The sequence below is a fragment of the Mesoplodon bidens genome (genome assembly GCF_964165515.1).
Source record: "Mesoplodon bidens genome assembly, chromosome: 16".
Taxonomy (NCBI): Eukaryota; Metazoa; Chordata; class Mammalia; order Artiodactyla; family Ziphiidae; genus Mesoplodon; species Mesoplodon bidens.
Window position 1 is genome coordinate 38,224,523 of NC_138173.1, and position 19,399 is coordinate 38,243,921.

Genomic DNA, 19,399 nt, shown 5'->3' on the forward strand with positions numbered 1-19,399 from the left:
TGCTATCGTTTCCTTCATTTCTTTTTCATTTATTTCTGATCTGATCTTTATGATTTCTTTCCTTCTGCTAGCTTTGGGGTATTTTTGTTCTTCTTTCTCTAATTGCTTTAGGTGCAGGGTCAGGTTGTTTACTCGAAATGCTTCCTGTTTCTTAAGGTGGGATTGTATTGCTATAAACTTCCCCCTTAGAACTGCTTTTGCTGCGTCCCATAGGTTTTGGGTCGTCGTGTCTCCATTGTCATTTGTTTCTAGGTATTTTTTAATTTCCTCTTTGATTTCTTCAGTGATCACTTCGTTATTGAGTAGTGTATTGTTTAGCCTCCATGTGTTTGTATTTTTTACACATCTTTTCCTGTAATTGATGTCTAGTCTCATAGCATTGTGGTCGGAGAAGATACTTGATACAATTTCAATTTTCTTAAAATTACCGAGGCTTGATTTGTGACCCAAGATATGATCTATCCTGGAGAATGTTCCATGAGCACTTGAGAAAAATGTGTATTCTGTTGTTTTTGGATGGAATGTCCTATAAATATCAACTAAGTCCATCTCGTTTAATGTATCATTTAAAGCTTGTGTTTCCTTATTTATTTTCATTTTGGATGATCTGTCCATTGGTGAAAGTGGGGTGTTAAAGTCCCCTACTATGATTGTGTTACTGTCGATTTCCCCTTTTATGGCTGTTAGTATTTGCCTTATGTATTGAGGTGCTCCTATGTTGGGTGCATAAATATTTACAATTGTTATATCTTCTTGGATCGATCCCTTTATCGTTATGTAGTGTCCTTCCTTGTCTCTTCTAATAGTCTTTATTTTAAAGTCTATTTTGTCTGATATAAGAATTGCTACTCCAGCTTTCTTTTGATTTCCATTTGCATGGAATATCTTTTTCCATCCCTTTACTTTCAATCTGTATGTGTCTCTAGGTCTGAAGTGTGTCTCTTGTAGACAGCATATATATGGGTCTTGTTTTTGTATCCATTCAGCCACTCTGTGTCTTTTGGTGGGAGCATTTAGTCCATTTACATTTAAGGTAATTATTGATATGTATGTTCCTATTCCCATTTCCTTAATTGCTTTGGGTTCGTTATTGTAGGTATATTCCTTCTGTTGTGTTTCTTGCCTAGAGAAGTTCCTTTAGCATTTGTTGTAAAGCTGGTTTGGTGGTGCTGAACTCTCTCAGCTTTTGCTTGTCTGTAAAGGTTTTAATTTCTCCATCAAATCTGAATGAGATCCTTGCTGGGTAGAGTAATCTAGGTTGCAGGTTTCTCTCCTTCATCACTTTAATTATGTCCTGCCACTCCCTTCTGGCTTGTAGGGTTTCTGCTGAGAGATCAGCTGTTAACCTGATGGGGATTCCCTTGTGTGTTATTTGTTGTTTTTGCCTTGCTGCTTTTAATATGATTTCTTTGTGTTTAATTTTTGACAGTTTGATTAATATGTGTCTTGGTGTATTTCTCCTTGGATTTATTCTGTATGGGACTCTCTGTGCCTCCTGGACTTGATTAACTATTTCCTTTCCCATATTGGGGAAGTTTTCAACTATAATCTCTTCAAATATTTTCTCAGTCCCTTTCTTTTTCTCTTCTTCTTCTGGAACCCCTATAATTCGAATATTGGTGCGTTTAATGTTGTCCCAGAGGTCTCTGAGACTGTCCTCTATTCTTTTCATTCTTTTTTCTTTATTTTTCTCTGCATCAGTTATTTTCACTATTTTATCTTCCACCTCACTTATCCGTTCTTCTGCCTCAGTTATTCTGCTATTGATCCCATCTAGAGTATTTTTCATTTCATTTATTGTGTTTTTAATCGATGCTTGATTCATCTTTAGTTCTTCTAGGTCCTTGTTAACTGTTTCTTGCATGTTGTCTATTCTATTTCCAAGATTATGGATCTAGGAAATAGAATCTTGGATCAGCTTTACTATCATTATTCTGAATTCTTTTTCAGGTAAACTGCCTATTACCTCTTCATTTGTTAGGTCTGGTAGGTGTTTATCTTGCTCCTTCACCTGCTGTGTGTTTTTCTGCCTTCTCATTTTGCTTATGTTACTGTGTTTGGGGTCTCCTTTTTGCCGGCTGCAGATTCGTAGTTCCCGTTGTTTTTGGTGTCTGACCCCAGTGGCTAAGGTTGTTTCAGTAGGTTGTGTAGGCTTCCTGGTGGGGGGGACTAATTCCTGTGCTCTGGTGGTTGAGGCTCGATCTTGTCTTTCTGGTGGACAGGTCCACGTCTGGTGGTGTGTTTTGGGGTGCCTATGGCCTTATTATGTTTTTAGGTAGCCTCTCTGCTAATGGGTGGGGTTGTGTTCCTGCCTTGCTAGTTGCTTGGCATAGGGTGACCCGCACTGTAGCTTGCTGGTCGTTGACTGAAGCTGGGTGCTGGTGTTGGGATGGAGATCTCTGGGAGATTTTCGCTGCTTGATATTATGTGGAGCTGGGAGGTCTCTTGTGGACCCGTGTCCTGAAGTTGGCTCTCCCACTTCAGAGGCACAGCACTGGCTCCTGGCTGCAGCACCAAGAGCCTTTCATCCACCCGGCTCAGAATAACAGGGAGAAAAGGTAGAAAGAAAGAATTAGTAGAAGAAAGAAAGAGAGAGGGAAAGAAAGGAAGAAGGGAAGAAAGGAAGGAAGGAAGGAAGAAAGAAAGGAGGGAGGGAGGGAGGAAGGATGGAAAGAAAGAAGGAAAGAAAGGAGGGAGGGAGGGAGGAAGGAAAGGAAGAAAGACAGGAGGGAGGGAGGAAGGAAAGAAAAAGAAAGTGGAAAGAAGAAGGGTGGGAGGGAGGAAAGAAAAAGAAAGAAGGAAAGGAGGAGCGGAGGGAGGGAGGGAGGAAGGGAGAGTAGGAAAAAAAGAAAGAGCAGGTAAAGTAAAATAGAATAAAGTATGAAATATAGTAGCGTTATTAAAATTAGAAAGTAATTATTGAAAAAAAAAAAAAAACCGGACCGATAGAACCCTGGGACATATGGTGGAAGCAAAGCTATACAGAGAGAATCTTACACAGAAGATTACACATACACATTCACAAAAAGAGAGCAGGGGGAAAAATCAAAAATCTTGCTCTCCAAGTCCACCTCCTCAATTTGGGATAATTCGTTGTAAAAAGAGGAAAAGGGCGAGAAGTCTGAAATCTTGCTAAGTCCACCTCCTTAATTTGGAATAATTCGTTGTAAAAAGAGGAAAAGGGGGGAAAGTCTTAAATCTTGTCCTCAAAGTCCACTTCCTCAATTTGGGATGATTCGCTGTCCATTCATGCACTGCACAGACGCAGGGCGCATCAAATGGACCGTGGAGCTTTAATCCTCTGCCTCCGAGGCTGCACAGAGAGATTTCCCTGCCTCTGCTCTCACAGCTCCCGGGTCTCAGCCTTGCACCTGGCCCCGCCTCTGCGCGTAGGTCGCCGGAGGGCGTCCGTTCTTCGCTCAGACAGGACGGGTTTAAAGGAGTCGCTGATTCGGGGGCTCTGGCTCACTCAGGCAGAGGGGAGGGAGGGGCGCGCAGTGTGGGGCGGGCCTGCGGCGGCAGAGGCCGGCGTGACGTTGCAGCAGCCCGAGGCGCTCCGTGCGCTTTCCCGGGAAAGCCGTCCCCGGGTCTCGGGGACCCCGGCAGTGGCGGGGTGCACAGGCCCCCCGGAAGGCGGGGCGGACAGTGACCCGCGCTCGCACACAGGCCCCGCGGCGGCGGCGGCGGCGGCGGCGGGCGGCGGGCGGCGGCGGGCCGCGGCGGCGGCGGCGGCGGCGGCCCACGCCCGTCTCCGAGGTCCGTGCCTTACCCGCGGCTCGTGCCTGTCTCCGGCGCTTCCCCAAGCAGCCCTCTTAATGCCCTCTCCTCGCGCACCAGGAAACAAAAGGGAAAAAAGTCTCTTGCCTCTTCAGCAGCTCCAGACCCTTTCCCCGGACTCCCTCCGGGCTAGCCGTGGTGCACTAACCCCTTCAGGCTCTCTTCCTGCCGCCAGCCCCAGTCCTCTCCCTGCGCTCCGACTGAAAGCCGATACCCGAGCCTCAGCTCCCAGCCCCGCCCGCCACGGCGGCCGAGCAGACAAGCCTCTCGGGCTGGTGTGTGCCTGAGGGCACCGGTCCTCTGTGCCAGAATCTCTCCGCTTTGCCCTCCGCACCCCTGTTGCTGTGCTCTCCTCCGCTACTCCGAAGCTTTCCCCCTCCGCCACCTGCAGTCTCCGCCCGCGAAGGGGCTTGTAGTGTGTAGAAACCTTCCCCCCTTCACGGCTCCCTCCCACTGGTGCAGGTCCCGTCCCTATCCTATTGTCTCTGTTTATTCTTTTTTTCTTTTGCCCTACCCAGGTATGTGGGGAGCTTCTTGCCTTTTGGGGGGTCTGAGGTCTTCTGTCAGCGTTCAGTAGGTGTTCTGTAGGAGTTGTTCCACGTGTAGATGAATTTCTGATGTATCTGTGGGGAGGAAGGTGATCTCCGCGTCTTACTCTTCCGCCATCTTCCTCCGGGGCCCCCTAGATTTTTTTGATGATGGCCATTCTGACCCGTGTGAGGTGATACCTCATTGTAGTTTTGATTTTTATTTCTCTAATGATTGGTGATGTTGAGCATCCTTTAATGTGTTTGTTGGCAATCTGTATATCTTCTTTGGAGAAATGTCTATTTAGGTCTTCTGCCCATTTTTGGATTGGGTTGTTTGTTTTTTTGATATTGAGCTGCTTGTATATTTTGGAGATTAATCCTTTTTCAGTTGGAAAGCAGTAATTTTAAAGCAATTGTATCATGCTGATTATTTTTTAAATTTTTATTTTGTTTATTTATTTATTTTTATTTTTTGGCTGCACCTCAAGGCTTGTGGGATCTTAGTTCCCTGACCAGGGATTGAATCCGCACCCTTGGCAGTGAAAGCGCAGAGTCCTAACCACTGGACCTCCAGGGAATTCCCTGATTCTAATTTTTGATTTATTGGGTAGTGTGTTTCAAGCACTTTGAATATAATTCTTATTAATTTAGTGATATCTAGCTAGTTATTCTATTTAATGTCTCTAGTTTACTATACAAATTAATATTTATTGAATAATGTTTTGAAAATAGCTAAGTTAATAAGTCAACCAGTTTGTTTTTACAAACCTCTCAGTCATTTAATAACGTGACACTGGGCTTTGGGCCTTTAGGCCTGGGCTTAATTTACTGAATCTTTTTTTCCCCTATAGTTTTATTGAGATATAATTGACATACAGCACTGTATAAGCATCATGATTTGGCTTGCATACATCATGAAATGATTATCACAAAAGTTTAGTGAGCACCTTGTATAGATACAAAACTAAAGAAATAGAAAAATTTTTTTCCTTGTGATGACAACTCTTAAGATTTTACTTTCTTAACAATTTTCATATGTAACATGTAGCAGTGTTAATTATATTTGTCATGTTGTACATTATATCCCTAGTACTTATTTATCTTACAGCTGGAAGTTTGTACATTTTGACTGCCTTCATTCAGTTCCCTCTCCCCCACCTCTCACCTCTGGTAACCACAAGTCTGATCTTTTTCTCTATGAGTTTGTTTGTTTTTGAAGTATAATTGACCTACAATGCTACGTTAGTTCCTGTACACAACATAGTGATTCGCTATTTCTGTAGATTTCAAAATGATCACCACCGTAAGTCAGGTTGTCATCTGTCACTATAATTATTGACTATATTCCCCACACTGTACATTTCGTACCTGTGATTCATTTATTTTGCAACTGGAAGTTTGTACCTCTTAATCTCCCTCACCTATTTCTCTCCTCCCCCCACCTCTCTGCTCTTTGGCAACCACCTGTTTGTTCTCTGTATCTATGACACTGTTTCTGTTTTGTTATGTTTGTTCATTTATTTTGTTTTTTAGATTCCACATATAAGTGAAATCATATAGTATTTGTTATTATTATACTGAATTATAGTTAATAGCTATAGCAGGACTAAATCATCCTGTGTGTAGAAAATTCAAATGTGTTTTATGTTTTTGTCAAAAAGTATTTACATAGGGTCTTCCCTGGGGGCGCAGTAGTTAAGAATCCGCCTGCCAATGCAGGGGACACGGGTTCAAGCCCTGGTCCGGGAAGATTCCACATGCTGCAGAGCAACTAAGCCTGTGCGCCACAACTACTGACCCTGCGCTCTAGAGACTGTACCACAACTACTGAAGCCCACGCGCCTAGAGCCTGTGTTCGGCAACAAGAGAAGCCACCGCAATGAGAAGCCCGCGCACCGCAACGAAGAGTAGCCCCCGCTCGCTGCAACTAGAGAAAGCCTGCGTGCTGCAACGAAGACCCAACACAACGAAAAAATAAATAAATAATTTTAAAATATATATATTTACATATATATAATGTGAATACTTTGTATATGATGTTTTAAATACATAATCATCAAAAGTCATTGAATTGTACAATTTAAAGAGCTGTATGTAATTTATAGTATGTAAGTTATTCCTCAATAAAAATATTTCTTGATAAGGGAAAAAATAACAATAGTAATTCTGAATGCACCTGTTTTTTTTTTCTCTAGATATTTGATAGTATGTTCCTTTTATTCCTTTTTTAAATTAATAGACTTTAATTTTAAATTTATAGAAGAATTGAGCAGACAGTATAGTACAGAGTTCCCAGTTTACATGCCCCCCACAGAATTTTCCCTATTATTAATATTTTATATTAGTATGGTACATTTGTTACAATTAATGAACTAATATTGATACATTATTTTTAACTAAGGTCCATACTTTATTCATATTTCCTTAGTGTTTATCTAATGTCCTCTTCTGTTCCAGGGTCACATCCAGGATATCACATTACATATAGTTATCATGTCTCCTTAGGCTTCTCTTGGCTGTGACAGTTTCTCAGACTTTCCTTGTTTTTGATGACCTTGGCAGATTTGAGGAGGACTGGTCAGATATATTGTAGGATGCCCCTCCCTTGGAATTTGTCTGCTGTTTTTCTAATGATTAGACTGGGATTATGGGTTTTGGGGAGGAAGACCACAGAGTTAGAATGCCATTTTTGTTACATCATATCAAGGATACATACAACCTTTGATTACTTTTTCTTTTTAATAGAAGTCCATAAATATAAATATCATGCACAACTGATTACTTTTAATATGCTTTTTCAGATATATTATTTCAGCGCTTTGCAAAGATATTCATTGGCTGTCTTGCAGCAGTTACTAGTGGTATGATGTATGCTCTCTATTTATCAGCATACCATGAACGGAAATTCTGGTTTTCCAACAGGCAGGTAAGAAGAAAAAATTTTGAGCGTATGAACGTTTATTTTAATATTTAATGTTAATTTAAATAATGTGTTTTCCAGGGAGCCAAAACATATGCATAAGTATGACAAGTGCTTTCTTAATGTTATGGCTGTAGGCCAGTAGGAACAAAATGGTACAGAAGCTGTTTTGAGTCACAGTATCAACCTTGAAAAATTTAATAGCATGTATTTCAAGGTGGTAGAACAGAAATTATGAGGGGGCTTTCCTTCATGCAATTGATTTATCAGGACTTTGATGACAATGAAATGTTATGAAGTTTAGTCAGCTTTTTCTTAGTTTTGGTAGTTTACATTTAAGAAACAGTCTGTGGAAGTTTCAGCATCAAAATATTTTAATTTTTAGATTAGAATGTTTTGAGGTGCTGAAAATGATTAACAGACATAACAGTATTTATTAAAATGTTGCCTCGTATTAGTATGTCTAACTTTTGGTTTTAAATCATGTGTTAATCACAGACCTTACTCACTATAGTTATATTCATAATTCATTTGCCCTTTGAATAAGTTTGTTTTCAGACTTACCTTCGCAATCAGGTATACCTGTAATATGCATTGGCAGAGTTCGTGGTGTTACCACTTGACTCTAAAGTTTTTTTGTTTTTGTTTTAGCCCAAACTCTTTTTTGTTGTTGTTCTTATTTTTGAGCGAGTAGTCAAGCTGACTGAATGTTTTTAAGCCATTGTTTTATCTAACACCACCAAAACATTTAACTGAATAATTACTCACCTGTATTGATTTGACCAAGGATTTTGTATAGCCTATTTCCTTGAAAATGTTATGAAGATTAAGTATTAGTTGTTCTCAACACTGGATGTACAATAGAAGAATCTGGGATGATTTAAAAAATAACTTCCCTCACAGATTCTTAGGTGGGGTGGGGGGAGTGTCTTGGGGTCAATATTTTCAGAATTGCAGATTCTCAGGCCACACTTTAGAATCAGAATCTATGTTTGAATAAGATCTCTAGAAGTTTAATATGCACATTAACTTTGAGAAGCACTGATTAAGAGTTCACATCTTTGAAATTTTAGAAAGAAAAATCAGTACCCATTCATAAAAAATAATTTTGAGGAAATTTATTTAGACTAATAAGCTCTAGGTGAGAAAAAAAAAGGGTTCACTGGTCAAATAGATCTAGGAAAGACTTTATAGAGATTCTCAGTGCATAATGAATAGTGAAACTCTGAAAGGTTGCAATGAAAAAACTCATTTAATTTTCTCTAATCCAGCCTTTACATAGCTTATTTAACTCTTTTTAGGTAACACCCATTAATACCTTAGGAAGTTCTGTTGATCAAACTTTGGGGAAACTGATATCTTTTGTATTAATTGATAAAATTATGCATGAAAATAAACATGTTTCCTTTTAAAAGATTATAGATTTATGAAAGTTTGATTCAGCATGAAAAGCACAGGTTTCAGTGTTTTTGACTACCTATATTCTTGGTTCTGTACAGCCTAATTTTAGGAATTTTAAGATTTACTTACATTTCTGGGAGTTCATTTGAAAAGAACTGGTGCGTTTTCTGCTGCTCTTGGAAAGCCCTAATTAAGGGCTTGCTGTTCTGGATACCTAGGGAAGTGAAATAGCAATAGAAAAATAATACTTTCTTTTTAAACTTATATTTTTATTATGGACTTCTAATACCACAACCATCATTTTTTATTTCCTGCTATACTATTCTTGCTCTCCTTATGGTACTACTTAGGGTTTTCCTTCCAGATTTTTCTTATATATAATAGGCAAATAACTCACGAGTTACCATCTAGTTTAAACCTTAAGTATTTCATTAAAGTGATTGCCAGATTATTGAAAAGTTTAATCTTATTAATATGGCCACTAGTGGTTAAAGGAAAATTCAAACATGTCTTTGAATAAAAGGATAAGTAAATAGCATTAATTTGGAATATGAGGAGAGGAAAAGATTGCAGTTGAAATTTAAGGCACTGGTATTTAAATAATCATTTCATTTTCTTTTAGGAGCTTGAGCGGGAAATCACATTTCAGGGTGATAGTGCCATTTATTATTCTTACTATAAGGATATGTTAAAGGCACCTTCATTTGAAAGAGGTATGATAACTATATTTGTATATTTAGTAACAATATTTTCCTAAAATAAAACATTGTTCTTATATGTGGGAGCCCTTGAATGTGGAGATTTGTCTCAGACTATAGGTATTGGTCTTTCTTGTAGTTAATTTAAAAATTGGAAAAATGAGGCACAGGGTATTATATTTTGAGATCCTTCTTGATAATAAAGTATTTAATGACCTCTGAATAACATGTTCAATTGTTGTAAAAGCAGAATAAATAATCTGGAGAAAAATTTTTCTGGCTTTAGGTGTATACGAACTGACACACAATAACAAAACTGTATCTCTGAAGACTATAAATGCAGTGCAGCAAATGTCTCTATATCCAGAACTTATTGCCAGCGTTTTATATCAAGCAACTGGTAGCAATGTATGTGTTTCTTTTGACTTTAATATTTATTTTCTCACATATTTATGAATCTTCAAAATTACATATTGTCATCCTATTATCTCCTTCTCTCTCTTTTTTTTTTTTTCCCGATTAGGAGATTATTGAGCCAGTATATTTCTATATTGGCATTGTTTTTGGATTGCAAGGAATATATGTCACTGCTTTATTTGTTACAAGCTGGCTTATGAGTGGAACTTGGCTAGCAGGAATGCTAACTGTTGCATGGTTCATTATTAACAGGTAAGAAAGGTGTTTTTAATTAAGTTTTACAATTTTTTGTGACTGTGGTAGAGTTCTAAAAATGGCTCCCCCCTCCAAGCCTTCCATGCCCTGATTCCTGCCTGTGGATATGATGAGATTTCATCCCTGTGATTATGTTGTGTTGTAAGGCAGTGGTCCCCAACCTTTTTGGCACCAGGGACAGGTTTCCTTGAAGACCATTTTTCCACGGAAGTGGGGTGGATGGGTCAGGCAGTAATGCAAGCGGCAGATGAAGCATCGCTCGCTCGCCCACCAGTCATCTCTTGCTGTGCAGCCCAGTTCCTAACAGGCCGTGGACCAGTACTGGTCCGTGGCCCGGGGGTTGGGGACCCCGGTTATATGGCATAGTTGACCTTAAGGTAGGAAGGTTAGCTGGTGGGCCTGATCTAATCATATGAGCCCCTAAAGTGAGCAGCTTTCTGCAGCTGGTACAGAAGGGAAGTCAGAGATATTTGAAGCATGAGAAGGATTTGGTGCCTTGTTGCTGGATTGAAGTGAGGAGGAAATGAATTCTGCCAACAACCAGTGAGCTTGTAAAAACTCTACAAGCCCTGGGTAAGAGCTACAGCCCCAGTTGATGCTTTGATTTTAGCTTAAGGAGACCCTGAACAGAGAATCCAGCCATACTGTGCTGGGTTTGTGAGCCAATGAATCTGTGTTATCTTAAGCCACTACATTTGTGGTCATTTGTCATGCAACAGTTGAAAAATAATACACCCGCCTCTATCTCTCTATTTTCAACCATAGCAACATGGGCATACGTCTTTCCTCATTTATTTAAAATTGATGACATAGCTTCATGAAAAGAAGGAAGAGGCATCAGATGTATCAGTTTTAAGTTAACCACTCTATTAATCTATGACAGTGTGCTTTGAATAATAAATCCATTCCTTTTGGTGATTAAAGGAGCGTCAGTTCTTTAATAATGAGTACAAAGAGAGTAGGGGATGGGACTTCTTTGAAATGGAGAGCTAAAATTTTCTTGGCATTGGTCAGTGTCAAAATTTTTTTTTTTTTTTTTTTTTTGCGGTACGCGGGCCTCTCACTGTTGTGGCCTCTCCCGTTGTGGAGCACAGGCTCTGGACGCGCCAGGCTCAGCGGCCATGGCTCACGGGCCCAGCCGCTCCGCGGCATGTGGGATCCTCCCAGACCGGGGCACAAACCCGTGTCCCCTGCATCGGCAGGCAGACTCTCAACCACTGCGCCACCAGGGAAGCCCAAAAAAATTTATTTTTTGAACGATCCTTTTTTGGCTTTTGAAAGTGCTTCCTCTCCATAGCACTTTCCCCTCATAACACTTAATGTGATTAAATTTTAGAAAATGAGACCTTTCTTCTGTTATACATTTTCTTTTGGCAACTGCCAAATGAAAAATATGGTACTTCAAAGACACTGAGTTTCAGATTTAGGGCTATATCTCTTACTGGGCTTTGTTTAGGGTCACATGCTGGCAACAGTTTGAAGTAAGCGATTTTAAAAATCTTCCTTAGAAGTTTTCAAGTATAGCTGTCCAGCTTTGTGAGTTATCAGTATATTTCTTCTTAACTCTTAAAGGGAGTACAGGGATGAACCAAACTTTATTATTATAAAAGCAACATATGTACATCGTAAAAAAATTGAAACCAGCAAAAATAAAATAATAAGTTTACATTCCCACCACCTGGAAATCACTCAGCATTGTTTATATCTTGGTGCATATTCTTTTGGACCTTTTTCTATTGTGAATATGTATGTATTTGTGGTATATGTATGTATAGATATGTATATATTTTTTAACCAAGATGAGATATATTGCACATATTGTTTTATATGCTGCTTTCCTTATTTAGAAGCCTCTGCCTTTCTATTTCAATAACTTTTTAATCTTTTCTAATACCCAGCCCATATTAGAATTTCCTGTGTTGACCCCAAAATACCCTCTGTAGCTGGTTTATCCAAACCAGTATTTAATCCAGGACTACGTATTGCATCTGGTTGTTACGTTCCTTAACTCTCTTTAAATCTAACATAGTCCCTTTTTTTAATGACAGCCGACTTGTTGAAGGGACCAAGTCAGTTGTCCTACAGAATGTCCCAACTTCTGGATTTCTCCTGTTGCTTCCTTGTGGTGTTATTTAACTTTTCTCTCTGTCTTCCGTGTTTATGTAATCTGGAAGATACCTCTAAAGGCTTGATGGATTCAAGATAAACAATTTTGGTTAGAATATATTGTCGATGATGTAGTTTTCATGTTCTGTGACCTTACAAGTTACAGGGTATTTAGTTGGCCTAACCCTAGTGAAGCTGAAATTGACTGCTGGTTTGAAGGATGACAGTCTGATCTCTCCATTGAATAATTATGTTTTCCTCTTATGACTATAACACAATCTGTGTGGTGTTCTGGGGCATCAAATGAACGTCCTTTTCACCATTAACAATATACCCAAGGGTTATAACTCTAGTTGACAGTCTTTGCCTAATTTAAGGTTTATAAAATTAGGTTTTTCTGTTTTCATTACTTCATTCTTCAAAAGTAGAATCTTTCTTTATTAACCAGGTTCTTTGGTTACCTTTAAGTTCAGTTACTATTAGAAAGTTAGGACAAATGCTTAATTCCACTTTAATTACCAATTTCTTTGTAAGAGATTGTTTTAATAGCTGTCTCACACAGTGATAAAAAGCACTTTCTGGTGTTCTCCTTTTTAAGCATCTTTCTGTACTTAGAGTTTTTCATTGATTCAATAGGGCTAAAATACATTACCATCATTATTCTTTTTCTTGCTTAAATTTTTACAGCATTGGTCGATAGGAGTGCTTTCAGACTGGCTCCCGAGTTCTTCTGACACATCTTCATTAATCTCTGAAAGTGTCTTGTTTTCTGGCTCAACAGGAAGAGTAGGCTCACCTTGTATATTCCAATGAAAGGTTTGCAATTAGCCTTTTCTCTCTGGAGCTTTGATTCCTTTTAGTATAACATAGTATTAGAGAATCTGGTGTGGATGCTAGGGGTATAGATGACTTCTTGTTAAGTCAGAAAGTGCCCGTTAGAGAATATTTTAAGTTCCCATGTACTCTTCTAAAATTTCATTAGGATTCATTGTTAGAAATTTAATAGCACACTCACAGAATTTATTTCAGTGCTAATAGACTAGGTCTAGAAATTTCTTGCTTTTTAGAGTGAAAGTGTGTTTCATATATAGCATTATTTAAAATAGAGACCTTCTAAAAGGATTGCTTTCTTGATTATGTGATGCATTAGTTATTGCTGTATAACAGATCAACCCAAAACTTAACAGCTTAAAACAGCAAACATTATCTCTCACAATTTCTGAGGGTCAGGAATCCAGAGTGGCTTATCTGTGTGCTTCTAGCTAAGGGTTTCTTGTGAGGTTGAGTCAGTAGTTGGTTGGGGCTACAGTCATCTGAAGGCTTGACTGGCCTGGATCATTTTTACTTAGTTCACTTTATGTGGCTTTTGCAAGAAGCCTCAGTTCCTCACTGGCTGTTGGCCTAGAAGGCCTTAGTTTCTCATCACATGGACCTCTGCAGAGGGCTGCTCACAACTTGGTTGCTGGCTTCCTTTAGAGTGAATGATCCAAGAGAGACTGGAGTGAACGTGTCATAGTGGAAGCCAGCTATCTTTAATAATCTAATATCAGAAATGATAGAACATCACTCTGCCATATTCTGTTGGTCATGCAGACTAATTGTGGCACAACATGGGAAGTGGCTACACAGGGTGTTAATACCAGGAGGCAGGGATGGTTATGAACCATCTTGGAGGCTGGCTGTCACCTACAATGAACCTTAATACTCATTTCATTTAATCCCTAGATCTTTCTTCATCAGAAGTTCAAAGAGAAAGACTAGGCAACTTTATCATGTAAAAATAACAGCAATTAAAGAATAAGACGACTCCCTGTCAAATAAATTATTTTAAAGATCTTAGTGAGAATTGTAAGGAAATTGCCTTATTTAATTATAATTCAATTGCCTTATTCACTTGCCTTGTTTAATGACAATATATCCTGGGTAGCTGGAGCAGGAGTTAGGTAGAAATATTAATCTGATATATTCTGTTAAAGTGTATCTTTTAGCAATTGAAACATCTTAGCAAGTAGCTTTTTCTTTATGTGTTTGTTTTGTATTGTTTATTTTTTATTGGTTATTGGTATATATTTTCCTTTTTTTTTTTTTTTTTGGCCGTGTGTTGTGCGGCATGTGGGATCTTAGTTGCCCACCAGGGATTGAACCCGTGCCCCTTGCAGTGGAAGCACTGAGTCTTAACCACTGGACCTTAAGGAAGTCCCATATTGGTATATATTTTATACTGCAAAATATATTTGAATGCCATGAAAGAGTATGCTGTCTTTTTTATTTATCAGCTTTGGTTTATATATGATTGCCTAGAAAAGTGCAAAAAGATATTAGTCATTCCATTATATTATGATTATTAGTTGTGTTCTTAATGACATTTTGTGATACTCGTTCCTGAATATTAGAAGTAGAAAGCAGGATTATAAAATAGCTCCTATTTGTTCAAACTAAGGGATGTAGGTATACTAGTAAATTCAAGAAAATTTCAGGAAATAGCCCTGTGCATATAGTAGTGGGGGGAAATCAGAGGCAGATGACTCCCTTTGATCAGACTTATCACCAAAATGGGCTAACCCGAGTCCAGTCTTCAAGTATAAACAATATAGAAATTACTCTTGGTCCCCACTGATCTTCTCATCTACAAATATATCCCTGAGAATCACTTTCAGTGGACACATGTTTATATTTGAAGAGCAAAGAAAATATATCTGATTAAAAGTCTATATTAAGTTTAATCTTTGGCCAAAAAAGGGTAACTGTGCACATCGGTGATTCATAAAAGGGTAAGACGCAAGGAATGCACATGTCCCAGAGTTAACAAAAAATAATGATAACACATGGTGCTGGGTCTGTTATAATGATATTGGTATACTCTGGATGCTTGTGGAAGTATAAAGTTTTTCAATTTTAGATGCCAGTTTTTCCCAGGAATTTCACTGTATTCCAAGGAAGTAATTCAAAAAAGAAGGAAAGAGTTCACTGCTTCAACTTATTTATTATAGTATTATTTGTAATAATATGAAAAATTAGAAAACAACCTAAATTTAAGGGAATGGTTAGGTAAATTGTAATATGTCAATGCAAGGGAACATATAGCCATTAGAAGTTATACTGATATTGCAGAGGTGTTTTTCAACTTTCACACATTATACATTGGATTGACATGCCAAGCTGTTTTTCACATCTAATCTAAATCAATGTTTCTCAAACTTCAGTTACATATATTTAAAACCTAATAATCATAGATTCCGTGTGTTGATTTAAATAATTTGAATGATAATTCTACTTAAATATAAAGCATTAAACTATGTTTTTAAGCTCCTTATGTATTGAAACCAATTTACTAATGAAGTAACAAACCAGTAAAATATTAACTAAAAACTTTAATGTGAAAAATTATATTTTGCTAACACCAAATTTCTACTCTCTGTGTATGACAAACCTACACAGTTAGATACCGTGAGATGACTCATTTCTCATCATGTTGCTCTGTTCAGTCCATTATGAAATCTCTTTTTTTTTTTCTTTTAGCACAGTGATCAGTACATCATTCTGTTTTTACTTGGCAATACATCATTTAGTACTAAGACCATCTCATTTATTTTCTGATTAGCCCAAGCTAATTGAAGTAGTACTGTGTTACCAACTGGATTGTTAACACACACATGGAAGTGAGTCCTGAAATCTTTTTGGCAGTAGTGAGTTACAAAGTGGTCATCCAAGTGATTCAGGTTATGTTTATACTATGATGTGTTTAAAATGAAAACACAAAAACTCAAAGTTAGCTGATCTCTGGGAATGTATCCATAGACGCAACTGATAAAAGTAGTTATTATTTGAATTGCTGGTTTGTGCTGCTGTCTGCGAGACTCTGCCGCTGGGGAGAAAAAGTGAGTCTCGTTGGATTTTGTCACATCCCACTATTAGCCTTCTGGTTCTCACTACCACCAGGCATGGAAGGTGTGGGGAAGAGCAAGAGTAGCACAGGTGCTCAGGACTGTGGCCGTGAGGAGGCTTGTTCACGTGTAGAGAATAACTGGCAGAGACCCTACTCAGTTTTTGCTGCAACGACTAGAGGTTTCCTTCATCCCTTCTCCAGACAGTGCTTCTGGTGCAGAGTTTTATAGGTTTCACTGCACTAAGCTGTGTGTTGGGTAGGGGTAGTGAGTGAGTCTTTGGAATGAGGATTGCCAGGTTCACCTTCTCAATTCTAGGCTGATAGAGTGGTTGGCAGAGTCCCGACTTGAGAATAGACATCTTCTCCTTCGTGCTTCCTGACTTATGACATGTGAATATCTTGTTTTGTCTTTTAGAAAGCTAACTTTCACAACAATTTTTCATAAATAATATTGTATGAAAGTAGGTGGCTTTTAGAATACGTGATGTTCACTAAATGGTATTGCAGCAATCAAATCTGGAAAAGAAATACTTATTGCACACATAGTAAAATAAATTCCAATTGGATTAAAGAATTAAAAGTTAACAATGAAACCAGTGATCACTATACAAAAACATTGGTTCCTGGGTTTTTTTGTGTTTTTTTTTTTTGCAGTACGCGGGCCTCTCACTGTTGTGGCCTCTCCCGTTGTGGAGCACAGGCTCCGGACGCGCAGGCTCAGCGGCCATGGCTCACGGGCCCAGCCGCTCCGCGGCATGTGGGATCTTCCCAGACCGGGGCACAAACCCGTGTCCCCTGCCTTGGCAGGCGGACTCTCAACCACTGCACCACCAGGGAAGCCCTGGTTCCTGTTTTTAAAAACCGTTTTTAATAGGTAAAGCCAGAAACAATGTAAGTGTATAACAATAGGAACTGGTTAGATTATGATAAACCTGTACAGTTATGTGCCATGACCATTCAATATTCTTGATGTATATTGACATATATACTATGGAAAGATGCTCATAATATATTGTTAAGTAAAAATAGTTCATTACAGAGTTATAAAAGAGATAAGATCTCATACTGTTTACTAGGTTCTGGACACTGTACTAAGTTTTTTCCAGCTTTTATTTCATTTGATCTTCATGTTTTTAATTTATGTATATATATTCAATTACATATACATTCATAGAACACAGGTTATTTTCTAATACTTTTTAGAAGTTTTATTGAGATGTAATTGGCATAGAATAAACTTGTACATATTTAAAATGTAGAAGTTGATGATTTTAGACATTTAGACACGCTTGTGAAACCATCAACAAAATCCGTATAATACACATTATCACACCCAAAAGTTTTGTTGTGCTTCTTGGTAATCTCTCCCTCTTTCCTCTTCTTACCCCACCTCCACTGCTATAGAAAATCAGGAAAGATCAGGAAACCAGTGATCTGCTTTCTGTCACTATAAATTAGTTTGCATTTTCTAGAATTTTATATAAATGGAGTCATATAGCATATACTTTTTCCATTTTTTTTTCCTCCACTCAGCATAATTATTTTGAGATTCATGTATGTTGGGTGCATCAATAGTTCATTTCTTTTTATTGCTGAGTAGTATCCTATTGTATGGCTATACCACATTTAAAAATTTTTTTTTAATTTATTTAATTTATTTTTTTGGCCATGCCGCGTGGCTTGTGGGATCCTAGTTGCCCAGCCAGGGATTGAACCCGCACCCTCGGCAATGAAAGCACGGAGTCCCAAACCACTGGACCATCAGGGAATTCCCTATACCACAATTTGACTGAACTAAATTACACGCAAGAATGTTTGTCTCCATTAGGAGAATTATGCAGCAATTTTCATGAAGTTTTTAAAGCAATAACACCTTTGTTTTTTGTGTGGGAAATAGCCATTGGGTTTATGAGATCCAGATTTAATTATTTTGGGGAAGGGAGTCCATTGTGGTGTGAGGATATGCGTGGGAGACAACAGGCTCTCAATGAAAACTGATAGAGGAGAAACTTAGGAGGAGCCTGCAAAGACATTGTGTTTGATTCTGGAGATTTTCAAAGCTCTCTGGATCTATCACATAAAGGACTACTGTAATGTTAATTCTGGGTAACCTGCTGATTGAAAAAAGTATTAAACTAGATATCAGAATATATGCATTGTAATCCTAGTTTTATCACCTACTAGCTATATGACTTCATTAAGTCATCGCCTCTCTGAACTTCATGTTCCTTTTATATAAGGGTTAGTATAAGAACTGTGGATCTCTACTAGAGAATGGACTTGAGGATATGGGGAGGGGGAAGGGTAAGCTGTGACAAAGCGAAAGAGCGGCATGGACATATATACACTACCAAACGTAAGGTAGATAGATAGTGGGAAGCAGCCTCATAGCACAGGGAGATCAGCTCGGTGCTTTGTGACCACCTGGAGGGGTGGGATATGGAGGGCGGGAGGGAGACGCAAAAGGGAGGGGATATGGGAACATATGTATATGTATAACTGATTAAATTTGTTAAATAAAAAATAAAAAATAAATAAAACTAAAATAAAAAAAAAAAGAACTGTGGATCTGCCAGCCCTGCTAGTTATGTAGTGCACATTGTGGTCTAGAGAGGGATAGCCATCTTGTTAAGGGAAGGGAGGGTGGGGGGCTGAACTCCAGCGTACTCTGCAGCAAGCTGTGTGTTGTAGCATGAGGCTGTATCTGCCCAGAGCAGGGATGCCTTTTTCAGCTTCTCACAGAGGCCCATCTATTCATCAGGCAGACACAGCAGCACTAAGTCTTCCTGGGTAGGAGGTAAGGTAAGGGTGAAACACTATTAATTTGTTCAAAGATGCTGTATAGGTAATGGTGGCTTCCTCACAGGAATGCCTACCTCACAGGATATGGAGAACAACAGTGTGTGAAAGTGCCTTGAAAAGTATAGTGTTACACAAATATAATGTCTTGCTGTTTTGCTGTTCATCTGTGGTTTATTTTAGGGTAGATACGACAAGAATTGAATACTCCATTCCTTTAAGAGAAAACTGGGCACTACCATATTTTGCATGCCAAGTTGCTGCACTTACAGGCTATTTAAAAAGCAACTTAAATTCTTATGGAGAGGTAAGATACAAATCTATTTGTCACAATTCTGATGTATTGCAAATGTGGTACATTATTTTAAAGCCATTCATATTAAGAATTAAATTATATTCAGTGAAACCTGGTTACTACACAGTAAAGGATATAGTTAGGTAGTCTTGTTATAACTGTTATTCTGTAATCTGATTGACAGTAAATTATATTTATGAGAAAGGAGATGTTATATTGTTTTAGTGCAGTTACTTGACAAATATATGAAGAATATCTTATTTTGAAAATTAATCTGTCTCATTATTTTACCATTTCTCTCACTTCTGGAACATT

At 38.4% G+C, this 19,399-nt stretch overlaps 1 protein-coding gene across 4 annotated transcripts in view; it reads left to right on the plus strand.

Moving 5' to 3' along the window:
* The window catches only part of DPY19L4 (dpy-19 like 4), a 68,344-nt gene that overhangs the window by 17,017 nt on the left and 31,928 nt on the right, over positions 1–19,399 (plus strand). For 3 of the 4 annotated variants that reach the window (XM_081258558.1, XM_081258559.1, XM_081258560.1), the window contains exons 3-7: positions 7,109–7,233; positions 9,251–9,341; positions 9,613–9,734; positions 9,850–9,995; positions 18,973–19,096. In XM_081258558.1, coding sequence (XP_081114684.1) covers positions 7,109–7,233; positions 9,251–9,341; positions 9,613–9,734; positions 9,850–9,995; positions 18,973–19,096 — 608 coding nt within the window. The remainder of the gene's footprint in view (positions 1–7,108; positions 7,234–9,250; positions 9,342–9,612; positions 9,735–9,849; positions 9,996–18,972; positions 19,097–19,399) is intronic. The other variant, XM_081258561.1, reaches the window with a different exon arrangement.